This window comes from Poecilia reticulata, chromosome 21 (assembly GCF_904066995.2).
Source record: "Poecilia reticulata chromosome 21, P_reticulata-male-v2, whole genome shotgun sequence".
In the NCBI taxonomy this organism is placed as follows: Eukaryota; Metazoa; Chordata; class Actinopteri; order Cyprinodontiformes; family Poeciliidae; genus Poecilia; species Poecilia reticulata.
This window is the reverse complement of record NC_088850.1, coordinates 5,723,518-5,746,924: the sequence shown is the minus strand read 5'-3', so window position 1 is coordinate 5,746,924 and position 23,407 is coordinate 5,723,518. Positions and strand designations below refer to the sequence as shown.

At 36.7% G+C, this 23,407-nt stretch overlaps 1 protein-coding gene across 2 annotated transcripts in view; it reads left to right on the top strand.

Moving 5' to 3' along the window:
* Positions 1–1,068: 1,068 nt before the first annotated feature.
* esr2a (estrogen receptor 2a) overlaps positions 1,069–23,407 on the top strand; it is a 28,914-nt gene continuing 6,575 nt past the window's right edge. Inside the window, exons 1-7 of one of the 2 annotated variants that reach the window (XM_017302316.2) lie at positions 1,069–1,332; positions 9,853–10,437; positions 11,384–11,547; positions 13,399–13,515; positions 14,307–14,615; positions 16,740–16,878; positions 18,803–18,936. In XM_017302316.2, coding sequence (XP_017157805.2) covers positions 10,067–10,437; positions 11,384–11,547; positions 13,399–13,515; positions 14,307–14,615; positions 16,740–16,878; positions 18,803–18,936 — 1,234 coding nt within the window. In that variant the 5' untranslated portion in view covers positions 1,069–1,332; positions 9,853–10,066. Of the gene's footprint in view, positions 1,333–9,852; positions 10,438–11,380; positions 11,548–13,398; positions 13,516–14,306; positions 14,616–16,739; positions 16,879–18,802; positions 18,937–23,407 lie in introns of both variants that reach the window. The other variant, XM_081602443.1, reaches the window with a different exon arrangement.

The window sequence follows — 23,407 nt, the reverse complement described above, 5'->3', positions numbered from 1 at the left end:
TTGGATTAGGTAAAAAAAACATCTGAATTGTTCATAATTTCAGCCAACATCATAAAAGTAAAAAGAGTTCTATGTAAAATTTGGGATTTCCTGCATGAATTACTAATTTTCTCCTTAGTTTTCAGCAATTTTGTTTGAATGTTTTCCAGTAATTGTTTATTTTTAGAGTATTAGAGTATTAGAGTTGTCTACAACAACGTCATTGTAGATTTTTTCTACCAAAAAACCCACGTTTTCTAAAATAAAAAAGGAATTTCTGAGTTTGAAAAGTTTAACATTTTCTAGAAAAAACTGAGATTAATCTAAAAAATATTTCAGTAAAAACATGCAAAAGTTTCAAAAGTCAAAAGTTTTCAACTCTTCAAAATCAAAAAAATTTCCAGAAGTTGAACATTTTCAATTTTTGAAAATCAGACATTTTCTTTTTTTTTTCCCCAGAAAAACTTGGATATTAATCTCAAAATTTTTAAATTTTCTAGCAAATCTTTAACATTTCAAACTCTGGAAATTTTCTTTGTATATTTTCTAAAAGAAATTCTGAAAATAATATAAATATTTCAGATTTTTCTCTAGCAAATTTTCAACTGTTTAGACTTGGAAATTCCCTTGTTTGTTTTTTCAAGTAAATTTCAGAAATATCAAAATTTCTGAGTTCTTTTCTAGAAAATGCTCAACTTTTCAAACTTGGAAAAGTTTGACTTTTTTCTCTTTTTTTTAGCAATTTTTCAACTTCAAACTCAGAAACATCTTTCCTTTTTCTGATTTTTTTTTAAACTTTGAAATTTTCTTGTTCTTTTGTAGAATTTTTTTTAGATTAATCCCAATATTTGAGTTTTTTCTAGCAACTTTTCAAACTTTAAAATTTTGAAAAGTCTTGTTTTGTTTTTTTCTAGCAAATTTCTGAGATTAATCTCAAAATATGACAGAAAAGTACTTTCCCTTTTCTCTTATCTACAATATCCCTAATACTTAGCTATCTGTCACTTTGTCAATTCATTTGAATTATTTAGATTTTACAAATAGTGCGTATGTGACCTGCTATGCTTTATTTTGAAGGACCCAACCGGAAGCTGCGCGTCAAACCACGTCCAGCTTCTGGTTATTTATTTCCCTGAAGGCAGCTGCTGGTTAGCTTGTGAGCTGGAACTTGCGTGCTTAAATCAGACCAGTCTGGCAGCTTGGAGCGACTCCGCGCTCGGACTTTGTGCGGTTCGGATCGGAACCAAACGGAGCGGAACTCCCGCGTTACTTCCCACTTTGTTGACCCCGCAGCGGGACTTCTGGCGCCCGGGCTGACAAGTTTGTCAACAACAGGAGCTTCTGAGAAAGCAGGTAATTGTATTTTCCGGGTGGCTAAAGTAATAAAACAGCTTCGGCGGGGAGCTGGATTATTGATCAGGCGTCAAACTGGAGGCCTAAAACTGGGACTTATCTGATCAGCCTGGTTAACAGGTGGCGGGGTTAAGTCACGCAACAAGTCCGGCTGCTGGATTCGGTAATCATTACCAGAGCTCAGCTGGATAACCCGCCTTCAAAACCAACCCTTGAGCTGGTTCAGAAATAAACCCGTAAGCATTAAAATACATCAGCTGGTGTGTCTGCAAAGCTGCGATCTGACTCCACTGTGTTTTGACTTTTAATGAACATTTCAGAAACGTTATTATGCAGAAACGAGCTGCTGTCGCTCAGCTGTTTGGACGTGGAAAATCTCAGGATCACTTTCCCGTTTCCCAATACCTGCAGGCTGCCTGATAACATCCGCATCGACCCGTTACGACCCTTTGTTTTTCCTCCCTTAAATGTGTTTTCAGGCAGTTTTAATTGATGACCGACATATTAAAGCGTGAATCTTCTTAACATTTAGTGGTGTAAAACATTATTGGTGTTGGCCTGACCTGCCTTATGATTAAAACCCGTAAAGATACGACACGATAAACTAGAGCACATAAATTTTACGAGTTTATTTTACCACTTTCTTATCTGTCAGAAACAAAGTTTAACTAACAAGCAAAGCTAATAAATATAAATTTTAGATGTAATCATCATTTATTTTTGGCGGCAGTTACCTGTTTATACTCTTGGGATTTCTTTACTGCTGTATTAGTTTTGATAAAAGTCTATTAAAATATTTTTATGCATTTTTTTGAACACTCCAGTTATTTTCTTGGCTTTTTTTTCTGGTTCTTTTTTCTCTTTTTTTCATGCACATTGTTCTGTTATTTCATAATATCAGCAGATATTCTGAACTCTGCTGTCAGAAGTTGGAGTATTTCCTAACTTCTCTGACGCTGGAGACCAAAACTATCCTTCAGACTGTGCAGCGGCTGAAGTTCCTGTGGGAACTCGGCCCTGATCTCGCCTAAAACACATATTTTCACAGAGGATAAAATCCTGCAATATGTGTCTTAAATGTGCGTGGTTTAGTGTTTTCGGCGTGTGGGCTGCCAGACATCTGCTCCGAAACTAAAACACCTGGCCAAATGTAGCCTTTGAGATTTCTGTCTGGGTTTAGATCAATATTTGATGATGAAGAATATCGTAAAAGGTGATAAATTTTAAAAGTTAGAACATGAGTAAGGATACGCTTGTCTCACCTGATTTACCCTCTTACTCTTTTCTGCAGAAAAGCAGAAAAGATAAGTAACAAGCTATTGTCTTTCATGGGTTTAGTTCCAGGATCTGAGTGAAAACAATCACTTTTTTCCTCTGTATTCTTTCTTTTGTTTGTTTTCTTTCCATCTGATGAAATATTGTCTGCCTGTGGAAACTCGGCCAATTGCTTTTGCTCCAGGGAGGTTTTCCCCTCTTCCAACTTCCCTCATTCCTCTTCCAGTCCACTTAAGATGCAAACAAGCAATAGAAAACTCTCTGAGCTCAACTTACATGTGACTAATCTTTATCAAGTGCTTAAAGTTTTAAAATGAATCCCATCATTTCCAAAGGCAGCATACAGAAAAAAGCAAACGCAAACTTAACATTTTGGATAGAAGTATAACTTTTAAAGTTTAAATCCAGTCATTATTGCTGAAGGATGTTGGTAAAGAAAACTTCTCCTTTTGTTGGGCATTTCTACTGTTTGTGTTCAAAAAGAAAATTACAGTTAAAACTGAAAAATACAGTAATGGCTCCAACTTGTTGCAGGCCTTCACAATAAAAGCCTCAAGTTTAAATATTCTACAATTTCACCTTTAAAAATAAAGTTTTAAAGTGAATAAAATTATGATTAGATCATTTAAAAATATATATTTTTAAAGGTAATTTATTTAATTTTTAAAAATATTTAAATTGTAGACTGTAATTTTAGACTATAAGGATATTTGTCTAATTTTCTAATAACACTGCTGGTGGTCTGACTCCTAGTGATTATAATGAGGATTTTAATAATTAATTTTGGTTAACTTAAAACTTTTGCTTATATTTTGGCGAAATACACAGATAAGACACAGATGTTTGTAAGGTGAGATGTAATTAAAATTAAGTCTGACTTTGATCTAAAATATTATGTTGCACAGTTTTGGTTTGTGAACCAGTGAAACTTTTATTCAGATTTAATTTGGAACTTGATCTTTGGACTTTTTTAAAAAATGTTTAACTTAAAACCCAGTCAAGTTTTAGATTTAGTTAAGATGTTTAACGTGTTTTTCATGATTTAAAGTTGCAACTCTTCTCAGGACATCCGAACTGCTGAAGGTTAGATATTGGAAGATAAAGGCTTAAATCATTCATGAATCTAAAAAACAAATCCTGAAGCTTCATTTAATTTTGTTACATTTTCCTAAAAATGACAGAAATGAATAAATCCTGAAGGTTACGTTGAGATCTAGATGCTGGAAATCCATAAACGATGTGTTTTTTTTCCCTGTTGGCTCATTAAATGTGCCTGTTTTATTTTTTAAGCCTCTCTCAGCTCCATATCGGATCATTACTGTATATAGAAACGTTCTGAGCCGTTCCACATCCTCATCCGCCTGGACCGAAAGGAGGCAGGGAAACTTTTAGGATGGGAAAACGACACGACCTTGAGCTTTTGTGGAATCTGGCTAATGGCCGGGAGGACTTCAGATTTAGCTTTTTATGACTTGGATGTTCGCTTTAGTTTGGAGTTGGTGCTAGCCAAAACATGTGGAGCCAGAGCTTTGATTGCGCCACATTTAATGAAGTGGAAAGAAGAAAAAGAAGTGGATTTGAACAAGTGTTTTCCTCTCTGACCTTCAGCAAAGTGTAATATCGAAATGTTTCCTGTCACTTTTCAAATCGTTTCAGTCTGACAGACCCAAAAGTCGTTACGATTGACTTTTAAAGCACATTTGATCCCTTTTTTCCTCCCACTTAATGTCTCTTCTCCTGTGAAAGGTTAGCTGAGGATAAAAAAACTCAATTCTCCCGAGTAACATTTACCAGGTTTTCTAGTTTGAGACGGCTCCATGCGAGCCATTAGTGGCGGCAGGATGAGCCGCGGCGTGGAGGCGAGGGAGTTTTTCTCCCACAGTGAGCTGCCAGCTCCCGGAGACTGTGACAGCGAGGAAGTTCGGAGGCAAGGTCAGAGCTTCAAAAGAAACAAAAAACTCATCCACATCTGCTTTGAGCCTGAAACCGTTGTCAGAAAAAACAAAAAGCTGGCAGAGGATCTTTTCGACTCTTGAGTGACTCATCAGCTTTAGGAGGAAGACGATGGGCTGCAGGCGCGAGGTCATGAGGTCACAGCTGAGCTCCTAAAATGGACTCGGAAAAGTCTTGAGAACATCACCAGTAAATTTTTATTTATTATTATTAACTTTTCCATTTTTACGTTTCATGGTCCAGGCTGCGTTTCGTCATTCCACATTATTCAGTCGAAAGAGATAAGCCAACAAACCGTGTAATTAAACTGGAAGCTGAACATCGCAAACGCTTTGATTTCACGGCTTTAAATCATCGTGTGCTTGAAGAAACGAATGATTAAAATCCGTTGGGAACATCGGGAAGAACGATCGGTACGTCTGACGCAGGCAAAGAGCTGCGCGATTGTTTAGACTTTTTTCTGTGAGGATTTATGATTCAAGCAAATATGAAGCTGCAGCTTCTGATAAACTGTAAGTATGTTTGATATAACACGTTCAGCCGAGTACAAAATGCACGGCAATAGTAAAAGACAGGTTTTAGGGCATTGCAGATGAAAAAACGTTTTTTAAAAAGTTGCATTTTTCTTAAAAATTCAGAAAGAAATTCATCTCAGAAATGTGCTAAAAATAAATTTGGGAGATTTCTGAATTTGAAAAGTAAAAAATTTGCTGGAAAAACAAATAAAAAAAATTAGATTATCAGAAATTCTGTTAAATGTTTCTTTTTTAAAATTTCTACGCTTGAAAAATCTAAAATTTACTCAAAAATCTAAATTTTTGATATTTTCAGAAAATTTTCTACACATGTTGAAAATTTTCAATCTTTGGAAATGTTCTTGGTTTCAAAAGAAAATGATTTGAAACTCAGAAATTAAGTTTGTTTTTCTAGAAAATGTATTAGATTTAAAATACTTCTGATTTTTTTTTTTCTTGCAAATTTTTGAGTTTTGAAACTCAGAATGTCCAATAGTGTGTTTTTTTTATTTTATTTTTTTATTTCTGATCTCAAAATTTTTTCTTAATTGGAATGTTCAGGTTATTTTTTCTGACTATAACTTCTTATTTTTGGATTTGTACGATGTGAAGCACTTTGAACTACCGTGTTCCTGAAACTCACTTGACTGCTGGAGATTAATTACAATTTTTTTTTTCTAGCAAATTTTCCACTTTTGGATCTCAGAATTTTTTTTTCTTTTAAGAAAATTTGAGTTTTGCTGCCAGAAATGTATTCCTTTTTTCTATCTACCTATGTTTTTTATTCGTGTTGGGGATGAAGCTGTTTTGACTCAAAGCTTTTGGGTGTTTCCTTTATGAGCGAACAGTAAAGAAGTTAAAGTCATTTCTCACAAATCTTGTTTCTTTGTGTCGCCTATATGACAACTTGTCCCAACATGAACAACTTTAGGGCTGCAACGATTAAATTAGCAATCGATTAATTGATTATTGTGATGATTAATCAATTTTAAAAATGGCACGTTCTCATTTAACCACATGCCTTTTTTTTATGCAATATTAGAAATATATTAAATAAGCAAATAAATAATCAAATTCATTTTTAAGTAAGAAAATAAATATTGGAGTTTTCTGTAAACGTATCTTCTGTAAAAGATGTTTCTACCTCAAATACAAAATATATCAATTTTCTATAAAGATTTGACTTAATTGCAGCTCTGATTGCTATTTATTTAACCAAATTGCCTCATTTTGAGTCTGTTTGCTTCAGTTAACGATTAATCGGTTACTAAATTAGTTGACGGTTATTTTAATTGAATAATTCGATTAATCGTTTCAGCCTAGATAACTCTGAATTTTCTGACGCCGTGTTTTTTATTTTTATTTTGCTCTTATCCCACTTTTTTCTGTTTGGTTTGGTTTTGATTGGCTCCCTTTGTTAATGTTTAATGGAGGACTTGTTCTGGTTCAGGTGTCGTTTTGCAGAAACTGCAGCGAGACTCCCTTCAAACTGGAGCGGTTCTGATCTGTGGTGGGTCTGAATGAAAGTAATTTTAATGTTTCCTCATGCTGCTTACTTCCTGCTCCATTATGGTCGTCCTATCAGAAACTAATAGACTTCCAATTTGTGGCTCATTGATTGATTCCATCAAGACTGCAGATAAGTAAGACTGTTGGCTTCTGCTGTATTGTTTCTACTCGGTGTATTAATGTGTATTTTGGGTTTTTGATAGTTTCAACTATTTGCAGATTTTAGCTTTTCACTGGTTGCTGTTGTTGCTAAACGGTTTTGGTTTTACAGACATTTTGGAGGTTTTGCTTTGTGCAGAATTTCTGTAGATTTACTGATCCACCATTTGTTTCAGCTCCAACGTAGAAGAGAGCATCCTTCAGTCAAACTATGAAAAAATTTCTTTACAGAGCAAGATTTAATCTGTTATTAAGGAGATTAATCAGATAATCATAATCCCTCTAAATTTAAATCAGACCAAAAAAGCAACTTTGGCCTGGCTAAAAGCCTCGGTCTCGTTCGACTGAAGTGAACTCTGGTGCGGTTCTATTGCATATATGAACGCAAAGCGGACCAGAGCTCCAAAAGCAGGAAGTTGACCACAGTGCAGGGCATTCTGGGTAAATACAGCCAAAACAAACGTGCTAATCTAGTGATAGCAGGATTTTTTTTTTTTACTAAAGATTTAAAGAGGAGTCCCACAACCACTAAAATCTGACGCTACTCCATTTTTGTTTCCATTTTATGAAGAAGGTGTCTTCTAGGTGTCTTCTGAGGTTTTGTGTCGTTTCCTCCAGTAGTTCTTAGTGCAGCGCCCCCACAGGCGAGGAGGGGAACAGGTTCATTAAATAGTTCAGTGCAGTGAGAAAGCTGAAAATCTAGAAAATGTCCTAATTTTGTTCCCAAATCAGACAATTGGGTGTGAAATCACCCTAAAGCTCACTCTGGCCACAACTTGTTCTGAAAAAATTAATTATAATAAATAAAAACATTAATACATTAGACAAAGATCCTCAGAAAGTTGGTTGCAACTTTTGTCTCTGTGTTTTTAACATTGTAACTTATGGAATATAAGAATTTTTGAATCATTTTTTTTCTTAAAATCTCAAATTTGAATATTATTTAGTAAATATTATATATTTATGTAATAATTATTAAATAACTGAACCAAAAAGAAAACCAAACTGGTTGATTAACCAATTTGAAAATAAGTAATTTCAGTTTGATTCTATTCAATGCGAGTGTAAAAATATTTTACACAAAGGAAGTAAATTAAAAGTGAAACCTGATTCTGCTACATTTGCAAGCTTTAGCATAAATCTGCCTACTTTCATGTCAGAGCGTCCCGTTTTAAAATGTGTTCACAGTTTTTCCTGGTCACAAATGTTTTTATATGAAATAAAATAAATCAGCAGCACTTCTGATTTGACAAAAAACAAACTCCCTGAGGAAATGGTAATGAAGCGTGGCGTTTCTACTGTTTCACACAGCTTCCTTCGGACGATATCAATATTCAACGTCTTGGACGGGGAATGAGCTACAATAATATTTGTGTTTCTCACATGGAGCCAATTTTCAGCGAGTTTCTTCACAGCTGGAAGGAGAATGTTTCTAGGTTCGGTTTAATTCACGGCGTAAAACATTTAGAGGAGAAAGGAAAACAAAGGCTTTGACTCGAGACACGACTTCAGATCCATGATTACCTGCAATGTTCTGTTTCTAATTGGTTCCCACATTGTTCCCAAACTAATCCTGTGAAGCTTTGTTAGCTGGAAAGAAAGAAAGAGATTCTCTGGAATTTGATTAATTATTTTTTTTTCTGGATAAGAAATGAAATGTCTTGCAGTGGAGGGCGCAGAGCCAGGAAGTAGAGACACTGTGTACCAAGCCTGACTGAAGACAAACTCCTGCCTTGTAGGAATGATTCACTTTGCTGCGTTTGGTGGTAACGGCTCCTTACACTCCACTGGACTTGGATATTCATGTACCAGCTGTCTGTTGACATAAATCCTGTTCAGCGTTTTCTCAGTTTTTCGCTACCTCTCAGTGACCGAGAAACGGTTGGAGGAAACATGTTTTATACAAATAGTTTACTGTAAACCAGGACATGTTGCACAAGCTTTCACTTTCTTCTGTTAATATTGGTGTTAAATTGCAACAGTACGTGTGATTCACATTATTGAAGACATTTATCTGTAATCCACGCAGTGTAAACCTGTAAAAATAAAAGGGAACAAACAATACGCAGAATCTTACCAGGTATTTTTGGTTTAGTTTGTAGAGCAAATATCTTAGAACGCTTGAAATACGACAAAACAAGTAACTTTTCAGCTAGATATGAGCTTTTTTAAGTCAGTAATTCCTTAATATTAATCAGAACGTTCTAGTTCCACTGGCGCCGTTACCTAGCAATGGCAGGCAAGCCTAGCCCGTTGCCTAGCAACGGCAGCCCAGCCCGTCACCTAGAAACCGAGTTTTTAGTTCCACTGGCAGATTATTTCACTTATAAGGAGACATTTTTCTTGTGTTATAGGTAAAATAATCTGTCAGTCTTTAGCAGGATCTACGGTATATTGGCTCTAATGTTATCGGCTGATATTAGTCATTGTTAAACATATTAGAATCTGACCAAAAAATAAAACCGGTCTCATATTAACAGATTATACTTTTTTTCCATTTTGTTGGTCATGTGACATGACGATTATGAAAATACATTTGCTTAATTTAAACGCGTCAATTTGAAAGGGGGTTGGGAAAAAACTTCTTGCCTTGTATTTTTGGTCTAGTTCTGGTGCAAAAGTCTTGGTACATTTGACATTAAAAAAACTTACAAGTAAGTTTTCTGGAACATATGGGGCTCCTTTAGCATCAATAATTCATTAACACTGATGAAAAAGCACTTGTTCCACTGGCAGATTGTTTCATTTACAATATGGGAAAACATTTTTGTTACAAGTTAAATATCTGCCAGTTTTTTAATGAATATTAAGGAGTTATTAACTTAAAACAAGCTCTTATATGTTGCTTGTGAGTTTAGTCTTGTATCTAGGGTGCTAAAACATTTACACTAGAAACTAGAACAAAATATTTGGTACCATTTTTGTGTTTTTGCAGTGTTTAATGGGAAGATTGAAACAACAAATATTTTTCTTCATATGTTTTCATCCTGCAGTCGACGTATAAAAGTTTTACAAAAACTGATGTTCTCTACATTAAACTCAACCAAACTGTTTGTTCCCTTTTCTTATTCTTACCTCAGTTTGTTGTGTTTTTTTCTCTTTCATTCAGCATCATGTAGCGGCGCTCCACAAGGCAGGCCCTCCGGCTCCCTGGGATTTAACTCCACCTCTCCTCTGATTTAAACTGGAGTCAGTTTGGATGACATTTCCCGACGACGACATGCTGATCTGAGCGAGGCGTCACCCTCTGACTCGGCCGGGATAAATAAATTCTTGCAGACGATGGAATAGCTTGTCGTTTCCTGAGAGCTCCTGTTGTTGCGATGGCCGCTGCCACCTCTCCAGAAAAGCATCAGCCGCTGCTGCAGCTGCAGGAGGTAGACTCCAGCCGAGTCGGCGGTCGCATTTTGTCTCCTGGTCTGACCCACGAAGCCTGCCAGCCCATCTGCATCCCGGCGCCGTACACCGACCTGGGCCACGACTTCACAACCATCCCTTTCTACAGTCCAACAATTTTCAGCTACGCTAGTCAGAGCATTTCAGAGTGTCCGTCTGTCCATCAGTCTCTGAGCGCCTCTTTATTCTGGCCCCGGAGCGGCCATGTTGGAGCGGCTCTGCCGCTGCACCGCTCCGCGGGCCGAGCCCAGCACGGCCAGGCCGTCCAGCACCCCTGGGAGAGCGTCCTGACCAGCAGGTAGGACGGGAAACACCAACATGCGTTGATGCACTTTGAAGAGTTTTTTTGTTTACTGGAATTTTTTGCTTTCAATCAACCAACACAAAGGTTACATTCACACAGCAGGCAAATGGGGCCCAGAACCGGAACTTTCCAATAGTACAACTGAATATTAGGACCATTGTGTATAGAATAAAAAAAGAGTAAATTTCTGCCACAAAAACTCAGAAAATTTTAGTTTAATCTTAGAAATTTTATAGCCAAAAGCTGAAAATTCTCAACTTTTCAAAATCAGAAATGTCCTCGTTTCTTCTGAGATTTTTTTCTTTAAACTTTTCGACTTTTTTGAAATTTCTGAGTTTGAGAAGTTGAAGACTTTCTAGGTTTTTTTTCTAAAGCATTTCCAAGACCAAAATAAAAAATTTCAGTTTTTTTTTTTACTTGCAAAATCTTTGATTTTTGGAGCTCGGAAATTTCCATGTTTTTTCTAGAAAATTGTTGACATCTCTAAATTTCTGACTTTTGTTTTCTTCTAGGAAACTCAAATTTTTTTAGTTTTGGTTTTCTGAAATTTCCACATTGTTTAGAAAATTTTGAAGCTAACTCAAAATTCCTAAGTTTAAAAAAAAAAAAAACATTTTTGGCAGAAATTTACTCTTTTTTTCTACCTACAGTTGCCCTCATATGCCGTCTTAGAATCCATTAGAAAGAAACAAAATTTAATCTTGTATGTATAACCGTAGAGTAGCTACATTTTTAAGGAAAAGTCGAACCTTCACTGATATAGTTTTAGGTTCTAGTTGCAAATTTATTCATGAAGTGAGGTTTTTTTTTGGCAGAAATTAAAATATTTCGATGTATTTTATATATAAATCCTAGTTTGGGTTTCTGTAATTCCTATCAGTTGAAGGTTTTTGAGTGTATTTTTTGGTGAGAAATTATGACGTGAAGTGTCTGTTAGTAGGAGCACGAAGAAGCTGTCGCAGGAGAACGAGGACGCCGTGGTGTCTTCGGGCGGGAAGGGCGACCTTCACTACTGCGCCGTATGTCACGACTACGCTTCGGGGTATCACTACGGCGTGTGGTCATGCGAGGGCTGCAAGGCCTTCTTCAAGAGGAGCATCCAAGGTGAGGCTAAATCAAAAGAAAAACCCACTATCTGCTTTTCTTATGTTCTTGCTAATCTGTGATTTATGTTTGCCTTTTGAGTCTTTCTATGCTGAACTCCAAGAGTTTACAAACCCATAACTCACCGGGTTAAAAATGTCCGCCTGCCAAGTTTTATCTGTTCTTTTCTGGAACAGAACCTTAGTCCTGCTGTGACCTGTTTGGGTTTTCCCCGTTGGTTTCAACTGAATGTTTTCTCAGACTTTGTTCAGAGTATGGATAATATGCAGACTGAAAAAACACAAAATCTTACCAATTGTTTTTAGTGCAAATAAAAAGTAAACCAAGTTTTAATCAGCAAGTTGGTCAAGTTTTATCTAGACCAAAATGTCAGATTATTGGAAATAATCTGAAAATATTTTCTATTATTGCAGATGACTTTAGTTTAGACAAAACTTTACAAAGTCTAGTTGGTTTGACAAAAGTTAGTTTGACAAAACTAACTTAAAAGTAACTTGTCAGCAAGATATAGTAGCTTGTTTTAAGTCGGTAATTTCTTAATAGTTCCACTGGCAAATTATTTAACTTTTAACTTGTGAAAATTTATCGTTTATAGGTGAAATAATCTGCCAGAGTTGTGTGTTGTTTTAAAAAAAAATCAATATAAGATGATTATTTATGTTACACAAGCTCCTATGTTGTGTTGAAAAGTTACTTGTAAGTTAGTTTTGTCTTATTTGAAGCATAATAATATATTTGGATTAAAAACTAGATTAAAATTACAGAGTATCACTCCAACATGTTTTTATTCAAGTAAAAGTAAAAAGAAGTTGTTCGAGAAACTTTTTAGTAAAATGTTTAACCAAATACCAAGTAACTGATCAAATTATCAATTATTTAATATTTAAAAATTACATCATCATATGGACCAAAATGTAAAGTGGAAATTTTGACATTTTGAGCACAAAAATGACAATAATTCAGATAAGAAACAAAAAAAAAAAAACAAAATCAGAGAAAATAAATTTTTCGAAATCAGTTTTTTAAATAAAGATTTTTATGAAACTTTAACACAAACTGTAGGTGTGTCTGTATGGGACTAAATAAAACATGCTTGTTTTTCATTTAGTGGGTAGAAAATTTTGAAATTTTACTCAAGTAAGAGTAGAAATACTTCATAATAAAAATACTCAAAAGTAAAAAGTACAGAGTAGTAAAAGTATTCTTAAAAGTAATTTTTTTTTCAAAAAAGTTCATCAAGTAAACGTAACCCAACTCAATTTATAAGTAACTTTTCTGCAAGAGTGCGAAGATATTCACACTTGAAACTAAACCAAAACCATTCGTTGGTCAGGTTTAGTTTTTTGCAGTGTAGATGTGGCGTCCTGTAACGTTTCCGATGCGACTGATTCAGAACTTCTGGGTCTAATAATGAAGTCTTTAGCAGAACTCTGGAGAACCCGACTGCGTGTCCGGCGTTGAGCTGGTTTTCTGCTTCCTTACCGGTTCTTCCCGTTTCTAAAAAAGCAACAACGAAAACAAGTTGAGTTTCGGCACAAAGTCTTTGCCGGCAGCTGGAACTAGAGGCGGTTTCCAAACGTGAATTAAAGACATCGTCACTCCCGTGTTTTAAATTCATTTCACTTCCAGTCTGCATGATTCAACATAAACAAAAGCAAAGGGATGAAGTTCAGCCAAACAAAAATCACAGCTTCAGTGAATATAACCGATTCTGATCATCAGCATCAAAACTGAACTCCATTAGTCTGGAAAAACCAAAACCAGAGCAAAATATGGAAAATAAAACAATCAATTTCTCTTTATTTTTCATAATGTAACAAATTCACATCTTGTATGTTTTGTTTTTTTCAGGTCATAACGACTACATCTGTCCGGCAACCAATCAGTGCACTATAGACAAGAACCGACGCAAGAGCTGCCAAGCGTGCCGCCTTCGCAAATGCTACGAAGTCGGCATGACCAAATGTGGTTCGTTGTGCTTTTATTTTATTTCTGGAACTAATCATCTAACACATATCCCACAGAAAACAGTTTGTGGTATAATTTGTGTTGCTTGAAAAACATTTTTAATTAGCAAATTATGTAAATAAATGATGTCTGAGCTCGTTTTAAGTCAACAATTACTTAATATTAATTGATAATCTTCTAGTTCCATTGGCAGATTATTTCACTTGCAACAAAATATTTTTCCCTGTAAGTGAAATAGTCTGCATGTGGAAATAGATCTGGGTTGCTAGGTGACGGGCTGGGCGTGGCTGGCGTTGCTAGGTAACGGGCTGGGCTTGACTGGCGTTGCTAGGTAACGGCGCCAGTGGAACTAGAACTTTTGGTAACACTTTATTTGACAGGGTGTGCGTAAAATTAACATAAACATAAAGGAGTCTTTATGAATGTCGGTTGTCATGAAGTGTCATTTGGTAAATAATGAGTCCATTAAATGTTTGCATTAAAAGTGTCATTATTTACTGAAAGTCACTTCATGACAGTCAGACATTCATAAAAACTCCTTCCTGTTCGTGAGTCATGTCAGTCTTATAAACATCCCGTCAAAGTTTTACCAAACTTTTTCATCAATATTAAGGAATTTTTCACTTAAATCAAGCTTCTATATCTTGCTGAAAAGTTACTTGTAACTTAGTTTCGTCTTATTTCAAGTCTAAGATATTTGTACCAGAAATTAGACCAAAATTACTTGGTAAGATTTTGTGTTTTTACAGTGAAAAACCTGGAGTAATTAAGTGTAGGTTCTGGTTTTGAAGGGATTCGAAAGGAGCGTGGAAACTGCAGGAGCACGCTGGTGAGGCGAGTGACCCGTTTGTCCGCCCAGGGGCGAATAAGCAGACCCAAAGTGTTGACCAGGCCGGTGGAGATTCCGTCAAACGAGCCTCTGCAGCCCGGACTGACCCCGGAGCAGCTGATCGAGCGGATCGTCGAGGCGGAGCCGCCGGACATCTACCTCATGAAGGACATGAAGAGGCCGCTGACGGAGGCAGACGTCATGATGTCACTCACCAACCTGGCCGATAAGGAGCTGGTTCACATGATCGGCTGGGCCAAGAAGATTCCAGGTACGGGCCGGGGCCCATTGGGGTTGGCGGTTGGGGCCCGTCGGGGCCGGTGGGCGGGGCCCATCGGGGTTGGTGGTTGGGGCCCATATGGGTTGGTGATTGGGGCCTGTAGGGGCCGGGGCCCATCGGGGTTGGTGATTGGGGCCCGTCGGGGCCGGGGCCCATCGGGGTTGGTGATTGGGGCCCATATGGGTTGGTGATTGGGGCCTGTAGGGGCCGGGGCCCATCGGGGTTGGCGGTTGGGGCCCGTCGGGGCCGGTGGGCGGGGCCCATCGGGGTTGGTGGTTGGGGCCCATATGGGTTGGTGATTGGGGCCTGTAGGGGCCGGGGCCCATCGGGGTTGGCGGTTGGGGCCCATCAGGGTTGGCGGTTGGGGCCCATCGGGGCCAGTGGGCGGGGCCCATCGTTGGGGACACACAGATCCACTTTTCACTTCTGGTTCCGATATCAGAAAACCGTCACTGATTTTCCCTTTTCAGACATAAATGTACTGAATTATACATTTATTTGGTAATTTTGCACCAGTATAGCACATTTTATTAAAATTTGTATTAAATTTCTTAATCTGGGACCCGAGTCTGAATTTTATACCAAAAAAAAAGGTGGAGTGACAGTAAAAATCCTTGAAAATTAAAATCAACTTTAATTTGTTTATTTGGTGAAATTAGGAGTAAAAAATAAGAAACTGACAAAAATAGATTTAGTCATTTTTTGTCTTTTATATGTGATTATATTAAAAACATTTAATTACAAAAAATAGGTTAACTACTTTCATCAAACATGTAAAAAAAAACTACAAAAAAAATTTTTTTTTCCAGTTGGTTCAGAAAGTGCAATTAGTTGCTGTAACTCATATTAATTCAGATTCTTCAGTGCTGCTGCAGATTAGCGCTAATCCAGCAGGAACAAAAACAGACATTTACCAGATGTTCGCATCTCTGGTGTAAATGGAGCAAAATTAACCTGCTACAGCAGCAAAATCTAAATATTTTATCAAATTAAATCTTTTATTTTCATGACTTTTACAACAAGAAGAAAATCCCATGTTAGGAAGTGAATCCTGTAAATGAAATCATGTCTGTGTAAATGCAGAGCCTCTGGTTTGTAATTAGAGTAAATAGTTTTTACCTGATGTTTGTAATAAAACGTCTTCATGATCTCAGATCTGCTGTCGGCGATGAAACCGTCTGGTGATGGCGGGCGGCCGTTTCTGCTTCATGCAGCGTGGAAACGCGTCTGCTGAAGTTAAAACCTGAAGCTGAGCGAACAAACGGCGTTTTATCACGTCAGACTCTTTCAGGCTGAAAGTAAATGACTCGTCACCTTTTTACAGCTGATGTGAGTAAAAATCCAGCAAACGCTTTAAATCCAAAACAAACCAGTTTGTAAAATGAGTCTGGCTTTTTATCTTCTTTTTTTTAAAGCAGCTGTGAAGCAGCCGCAACATTTTCTTGTCAGATTCGGAGGCGTTCGACGTCCTCGGCACGTTTGGACAATCCTTCACAGAATCCGACTCTTCAGCATCGTCACAGGATTAAAAAAACTAATAAATCTGACTTTAATCTCAGGATTATGACTTTTCACCAAATTCTGACTTTGCTCAAAATCAAATAAAATTTTATTTTGCATAGCATCTTTGAGCAACAAGAGCTTTATGTCATAAAAATACAAAGTCATTGAACACAGTCGACAACTGCTCTCAACATTCTGACTTTTCCTCTCAGAATTATTTTCTCAGAATTTAGACTCTTCATTTCAAATTTTTAGAATTTTGACTTTTAATTTCAAATTTTCTCTGAATTTAGACATTTAATCTAAGAATTTTGACTTTTAATTTCAAATTTTCTCAGAATTTTGTCTTTTGATCTCAGATTTCTGAGAGTCTGATTTTTTTTTTCCCAAAATGCCTCAAAGCCAAACTAAAAAAAGATCAAGCAGAAAAAGCTTCGACTCCAACCGGCCACTAATGTCTTGGTTTTAACTGACTGACTTTGGTCTCATCTTATGAAACGGCTCTAATTCGACCTTTAGATTCTGCTCCCGTCTACATCTGCATGCTAAAGGTTCTCCAGGAGGTTCAGGATCGGTTCTGACTCGGACCGTCGTCGTCGTTCTCCTCCTCAGGCTTCGTGGAGCTCTGTCTGCTGGACCAGGTCCATCTGCTGGAGTGCTGCTGGCTGGAGGTGCTGATGATGGGACTGATGTGGAGATCCGTGGACCATCCGGGGAAACTCATCTTCTCCCCCGACCTCTGCCTGAGCCGGTACCGCTTTGATCTTGACGTTTATCGGCTGTTTTTATTGCGTTGATTTGAAGGTTTTCTCAAAGGTCTCCAAACCCATAACCTACATCCTGAAAAACAAAACCTCCTCTCGACAGGGAGTCAGTTAGTCTTTGTAAATGCCATTCCCGAAGCTTTTGTGTGGAGAATGAATGAAAGCAAAGATGGATGCCAGGACACGAAGCGTTCTGCATGAGGAACCAGAACATCTCATTCTGGACGGAACAACATCAGAGCCAGAATTACACAAGAAGCCACCAAAAAGAAAAACAGCTTATTGTTCAGACGCGACGTGTTGGCGGACATTTAACCAAATGTTTCAGGCGGTGCGTTTATATTTAACGATTATTTGAGTAATTGGTTCATCTACTGATTATTCGTACAAGTAACGGGGTAAAAGTTGGACTCAATCTGCAGATTTTTCATTTATACAATATTATAAATGCATTAAATATCCAAATAACTTGATTCATTTTTAAATAAGAAAATAAACATAAAAAAAAAAAATCTAAAATTCAAATTTTGTATATTTTTCATAGTTTTGGATTAATTACTACAAAATATCTTGATTTGAGTCGATTAATTACTAAATTAGTTGAAGATTATTCCAGAAATCAATTTATCACAATTAATCAGATCAGTATGTTTGATCGTGTATTGATTATAGAGAAAAACTGAATTTAAATTGTGCCCACACTACAAAAAAAAACCCAACTAAATCTTACAACGTATTTTTGTTCTGTTTTTTAGTGCAAATATCCTAGAAAAATGAAATAAAACAAAATTAACACACAACTTAAAAGCAAAAAAATAGGAGCTTTTTGAGTCAATTATTGATTTAACATTGGCAAAAAGGTACTAGTTCCACTTATTTTATGTAAGTGGAACATGCATAAAATGTTTATTTTAGGTAAAATAAACATTATTTTCTGTCTTATTTTTATCAATTTGTTTTAATTGTAGAATTTTAGATGGAAATATCTTTTCTTTAAATTTTGTTGTGGCTTGATTTGTTTGTTTTTTTTATTCCTGAGGGTGTGTGTGTGTATGTGTTTTAAATGTCAGTAAAAATACAAATACTGATATTTCTGCAGATTATAACATTGTTTTAATTTATAACGATGCTTTGCTGTAAGATTATTTCACTTAACATTTTTCTCAAATTGTAAGGTAAATAATCTGCGTGTAAAAGCAAAACTTAAGGAATTATTGACTTTTCTGTCTTGCTAAGAAGTTAAATATAAGTTAACTTTGTCTTATTTCAAGTTTCAAGATATTTGCAATAGATGAAAGTAGACGAAAAATAATTTGCTACAAAAACTCAGAAATTTTGGATAAATCTTAGAAAATTTCTTAAATAAATCATGGAAATTTCTGAGTTTGAAAAGTCAAAGTTGCTAGAAAAAAACTCAGATTTTGAAAGATCTAAAATGGACATTTCCATGCACTGCAAAAAGACAATCTTACAAAGCATTTCTTTCGTCTGGTTTTATGTCCTTTTCTCATTAATACTAAGTAATTATTGACTTAAGCTCCTATTTCTTGCTGGAAAGTTACTTCTAACTTAGTTTCATCTCATTTCAAGTGAACTAAGATATTTGCACTAAACCAAACCAAAAATACTTGGTAAGATTTTGTGTTTTTGCAGTGTTGAGTCGACGCAAACTGCACATTAATCTTATTGTCATATTTGTGCAGACATGCAGACACAACACTGCAAACACTTCACTTTCATTGTTGATTATTTAAATTGGCTCTGATCACGTTTTCTCCAGGCCGTCTGGATTTTGTATTCTGGTTCTGACAGATTGTCCTGAACTGTTGTGCATCAGGGTTTGCAGCAGGATGTGTGTGTGTGTGTGTGTGTGTGTGTGTGTGTGTGTGTGTGTGTGTGTGTGTGTGGCAGGGAGGAGGGCAGCTGCGTCCAGGGCTTCGCCGAGATCTTTGACATGCTGATCGCCGCCACGTCCAGAGTGAGAGAGCTCAAGCTGACGAGGGAGGAGTACGTCTGCCTCAAGGCCATGATCCTCCTCAACTCCAGTGAGTGAGCGCGTCTGTGTGGGCCGCTGCTGACGTCACAGATGAAACATGGCCGCCCGGTTTGCTGGAGGCTCGACAGGAACCCAAACAAACAAAAACAAAACCAAAAACAGCGTTTTCTGCTCTGGTGAATGCAATGTTTCATCACAGGTTGATTTAAAGTAATGAGTAAAACATTCAGCCTGGATGTTTTTGTTTAAAGAAATTTAGTTTTAAAACATTTTGGATTTCAGGAGTTTTTTGGTCATGTGAGAGAAATAATCAAAACTGCTCAGGTTTGTGGTTTAACCAGAGGTGGGGACTCGAGTCACATGACTTGGACTCGAGTCACATGACTTGGACTCGAGTCGTTAAAATCAGACTTGAGACTTGACTTGAGAAAATGTTCAAAGACTCGGACTTGACTTTGACTTTCATGCCATTGGCTTGGGACTTGACTCGACTTGAAGCTGTTTACTTGAAAAGACTTGATATTTTTTACTCAAAGTCTTAAAATTTAAAACACATTATTTATAAAGTGGCGTCATTAATTAATTTCACTCATTCCGTATCAACATGCGCAGACCGTCCCTCTGTTTTTCTTCTCATGTCTGTATGTGTGCGTAGCTGCAGCTCAACCAATCAAATTAACAGGATTTGGACATTTAAAAACGCTGCAGCGCTCAGGGAACGAAAGACGAAATAACGGCTCAATATCCTTCCGCGAGTAATTTCTTTTGACTACGTAGGTTATGAATTTTCGAATAAAAAACGAACTGCAGCTTGTAAAACATGCAAGAAGAGAATATCGGATGGATATGCCACGACTTTGTCCAACTTTGTCCGACATTTGAAGCTTCACAAAGATGGTAGGTGGCGCTTTTCTTTTGCTTTAAGATAGCTGACTTTAGCTAACTTCGTGTTAGCATGTGTAGTCCGGGTTAAAACGGTGATTATTTACCATAAATCCGGTCCTTCAAATGCCTCCATAAATAATGTGCACCGTGTTATTGGCTCAGGAAGCCGGTGGATAGTGAGCGGGGCTCCGGAACAGAAAGCAGATTCTGGACCTGAACTCAGGGAACAGAGTCTCTCTGACCCATCATGATGATGAGCCGGTCTGGTGTCATCTAAGGATGGTTGGTGTGTCTGAAGACATCTATGTTGGGAAATTATATTGTTCACTGCAGTCAGTGCATTAAGTCAACTGTTTTTGACTTAATGCACTGACTGACTGTCACATGTCGCACAGAACCCATTTCCAAGTAGTTAAGCTTTGCTGGAAAAACACATTTTAAAAATCGCGTTGTTTTTGTTTTGGGCCATTTTTCAAAAATTTCTGTAAAAATAAAAATTGTACAATCTCACTGACCCAGAATATAACACTAAGTGGGATAGTTAACTGAGTAAGACATGAAATAATGAGCTCATTATTTAGTGTTTAGTGATTCTGACCAGCTTGATTCACACAACATGTTTTTATCAATATTGATGTGAAATTGGCTGTAGATTTAACCCACTTGGCCTGACAGATATTTATTTTACCATCACATCCAAATTCAAAACCACTCCACTTTATTTGCAATGATTTTGATTTTTTCATGTGGTTTATTTGTTAAAACAGACCAAATACAGTGACTGTCCCAAATGAATGTTGTTTAGATTATCTAGTCTATATTTATGGAGGACTGAAACTAACATACTTAGAAATAAAAGCAGAAAAATAAATGCACCCGACCTTCCTGAGTTTATTGTGATAACTTCATATATACTTATTTCATTTTTGAAAACATTTTTTATTGAATATCAAGTTTAACAGAATAAAGAGGTCCAATTTAAAAATGTTTTTTATACTTAGAACATGTGCAGCTGAACACAATCATTTGAGATAAATACAGATTTTGAAAAGAACAAATGGTCCATTATTTGAATTTTATGTAAAATTGCAAATGTATATATATATATAAAAACGACTCAATGACTTGAAATTAAATGTTCCTGACTTGAGACTTGACCGTCTTTACTTGAGACCTGGTCACACCTCTGAGTTTAACTACAGATATCTGAACACAAAATGTTACAAAAGAGGATTAAAACTTCAGAAAAGAAAAGAACAGAAATGGGACTTTAAGAATTCTGACAATTTTAGAATTTTGTCTTTGTTTAATTTTTACTCTTATACTTTGACTTCAATCCCAGAATTTTAGCTTTAATCTAAGAATTTTTTTTTTTTCAGGATTTTGACTTTGATCTCAGAATTTTTAATCAAATTTTTTTTTTCAGAATTTTGACTTTTCTCAGAATTCTGATTTTTTTTTTCCCCCTTCAAATTTTGACTTTTAATCTAAGAAAACAAGTCGTATTTCTTCTTCTTCCAGTGGCCCTAATCCTCTTCCATGAAGTTTGACTTTGCCGTCTCAAATGTCTTCTGGGAGAAATCCTCTCAGGACGTTTCGTACACGTTTGCTCCGCAGCGTGTCGGCTTCGCCTCATTCGCGTGTCTCTTGCTGCGTCGGGTGAGAATGAGATGGAACGCACAAACATCCTCCAAATAGTTCTGAGAAGAGATCTTCGTCTTGTTAAAAAAAAAAAAAGAAAAGAAAAATGTGGCAGAGGCTCTGAATGTTCCTAGAAACGCAGCTTGAGGCGAAGTTGGCAGAATTACCAGTGAAGAAACGGCAGCTTCACCGTTTCACGGCGGCAGGAAGAGGAAACGATCATCAACCGCCAGGAGATTCCTGAGGAAGGCAGGTGGTCAAAATCCCTCCGACTGCAAAAATCCAGCAGCTTTCAGTTGTAATATTTTAACAAAAGAAACATGTTCTGATGGGAAATAAGAGGTTTTCTCAAAGAGTAATAAAACATAAGGGATATTCTGTTAATATTTAATAGGAAATCTTTGCTTGTTACAGCAGTTAAAGCTCTTATAATTGGTAATTTGCTGATAATCCAGGGTTTCCTCTATATGCAATTGATGGACAATACAGAATAAAAGCCACCACTTCTTCAGAAATGTTTTATATGCATCTTAAAACAACAAAAGGAAGTGATCGATGCGCCTGAAATGAAATTATGAAACATTAAAAATGACTTTATTTTGAGAAACCAACACAGCTGGCTGCTGTGCGCTGCGACGCTTTCAGGACTGAAGAACAAGTTGGAAGTAGAGGGAGAGAAAAGGCGACTGATCTGCACCAAAGGAAGGCTGAGTCTAATTTATTCTTAGTTCAATACTTGAAAATGTGAAACTAATGTTAACGTATTAATGTTGCTTTTCAACAATGATAATGTAGTTAATATAGTTTGGCCTTCATGTATAAAACTTTTTTAAAAATCCTAGAGGAAACCCTGTAACTATTATTGTACATAGAAAAAACTCAGAAATGTTCATATCCTCAACATTTTAAAGGGGGGGGAAGGAAATGTATTAGTTTTAAATAATTAAAAACTGATAAAAAAATGTATACATTTGGGAAATTTTATTTAAAAAAAAAGGAAATTTCTGAGTGAAAAGTAAAATTAGCTAGGAATTTTTTTTTCAAAAACCTCGAAATATAGGAACAAAACATGGAAATTTGAGTTTGAAAAATTTAAAATTTGATAGAAAAAAAACGGTCAAATATCTTCTGAGTTTTTTACTAGGAAAAAACTTTGAACTTTCTCAGTTTGGAGATTTTTAAAACTCAGAAGTTTGAAAACCTAAAATTTTAAATGAAATTTTTGGATGAAATTTTCTGCTGTTTTGCTGTCTACAGTGGTGTAGATGTGTGGCATAGATCACTAAGTTTGGGCCTTTGGCTGATGAAATCAGTAAAACTAAATTACTTTAAGCCTAAATCTACTGGTAATAATTTATTGTAATTAAACAGCAGCTCTAATTTGCTCTCATCTCGATGCGTGAGAAAAAGCCGGAGGTCAAACATCTGAAGTCTGAGTGACTTTTGGACATTCCTGGTTTTTTTCCAGAACATTTCCCATCCTAGCTGCCAGACTTGACCTCCATTGAAACCTGTAGTTTATAAAAGCTGCTTCTCTACTAAACATTGTGTTTTCCTCATGAAGCAGTTTGATGATCATCAGACCTGTTTGCATTAAAAGTGACATTTTGTGTCCAGTTTGAGTCGTGTTGAGCTCTTACAGCAGCTGTGTGTATATTTACAGTCGCCGCTCGTCGTGGCCTTAACTGCTTGTTTGATTGGACCAGAAAATGACGCAGCGGCGCGTCCAGTCTGGCAGGTCCAGCGTCGTGAGGCGACCCACGTGTGCAGAGTGGAACAAAAACCATTAAAACCAGCAAAAAGATGGATCCAGCGCTCTGTGGGCGTCTTTATGCCAAATCTGGAGCGAGAAGCGAAGCTTTTCCACTTGTTTTTATGCTCCATAAGTGGCGAACTTGACAGGGAACATTAAGCGGCGGATCAGCAGGACGCGCCGGCTGTAATTTTAGCAGCCCTGCAGCTCCTCTGCAGGATGTGGTCACAAATTAATGCGT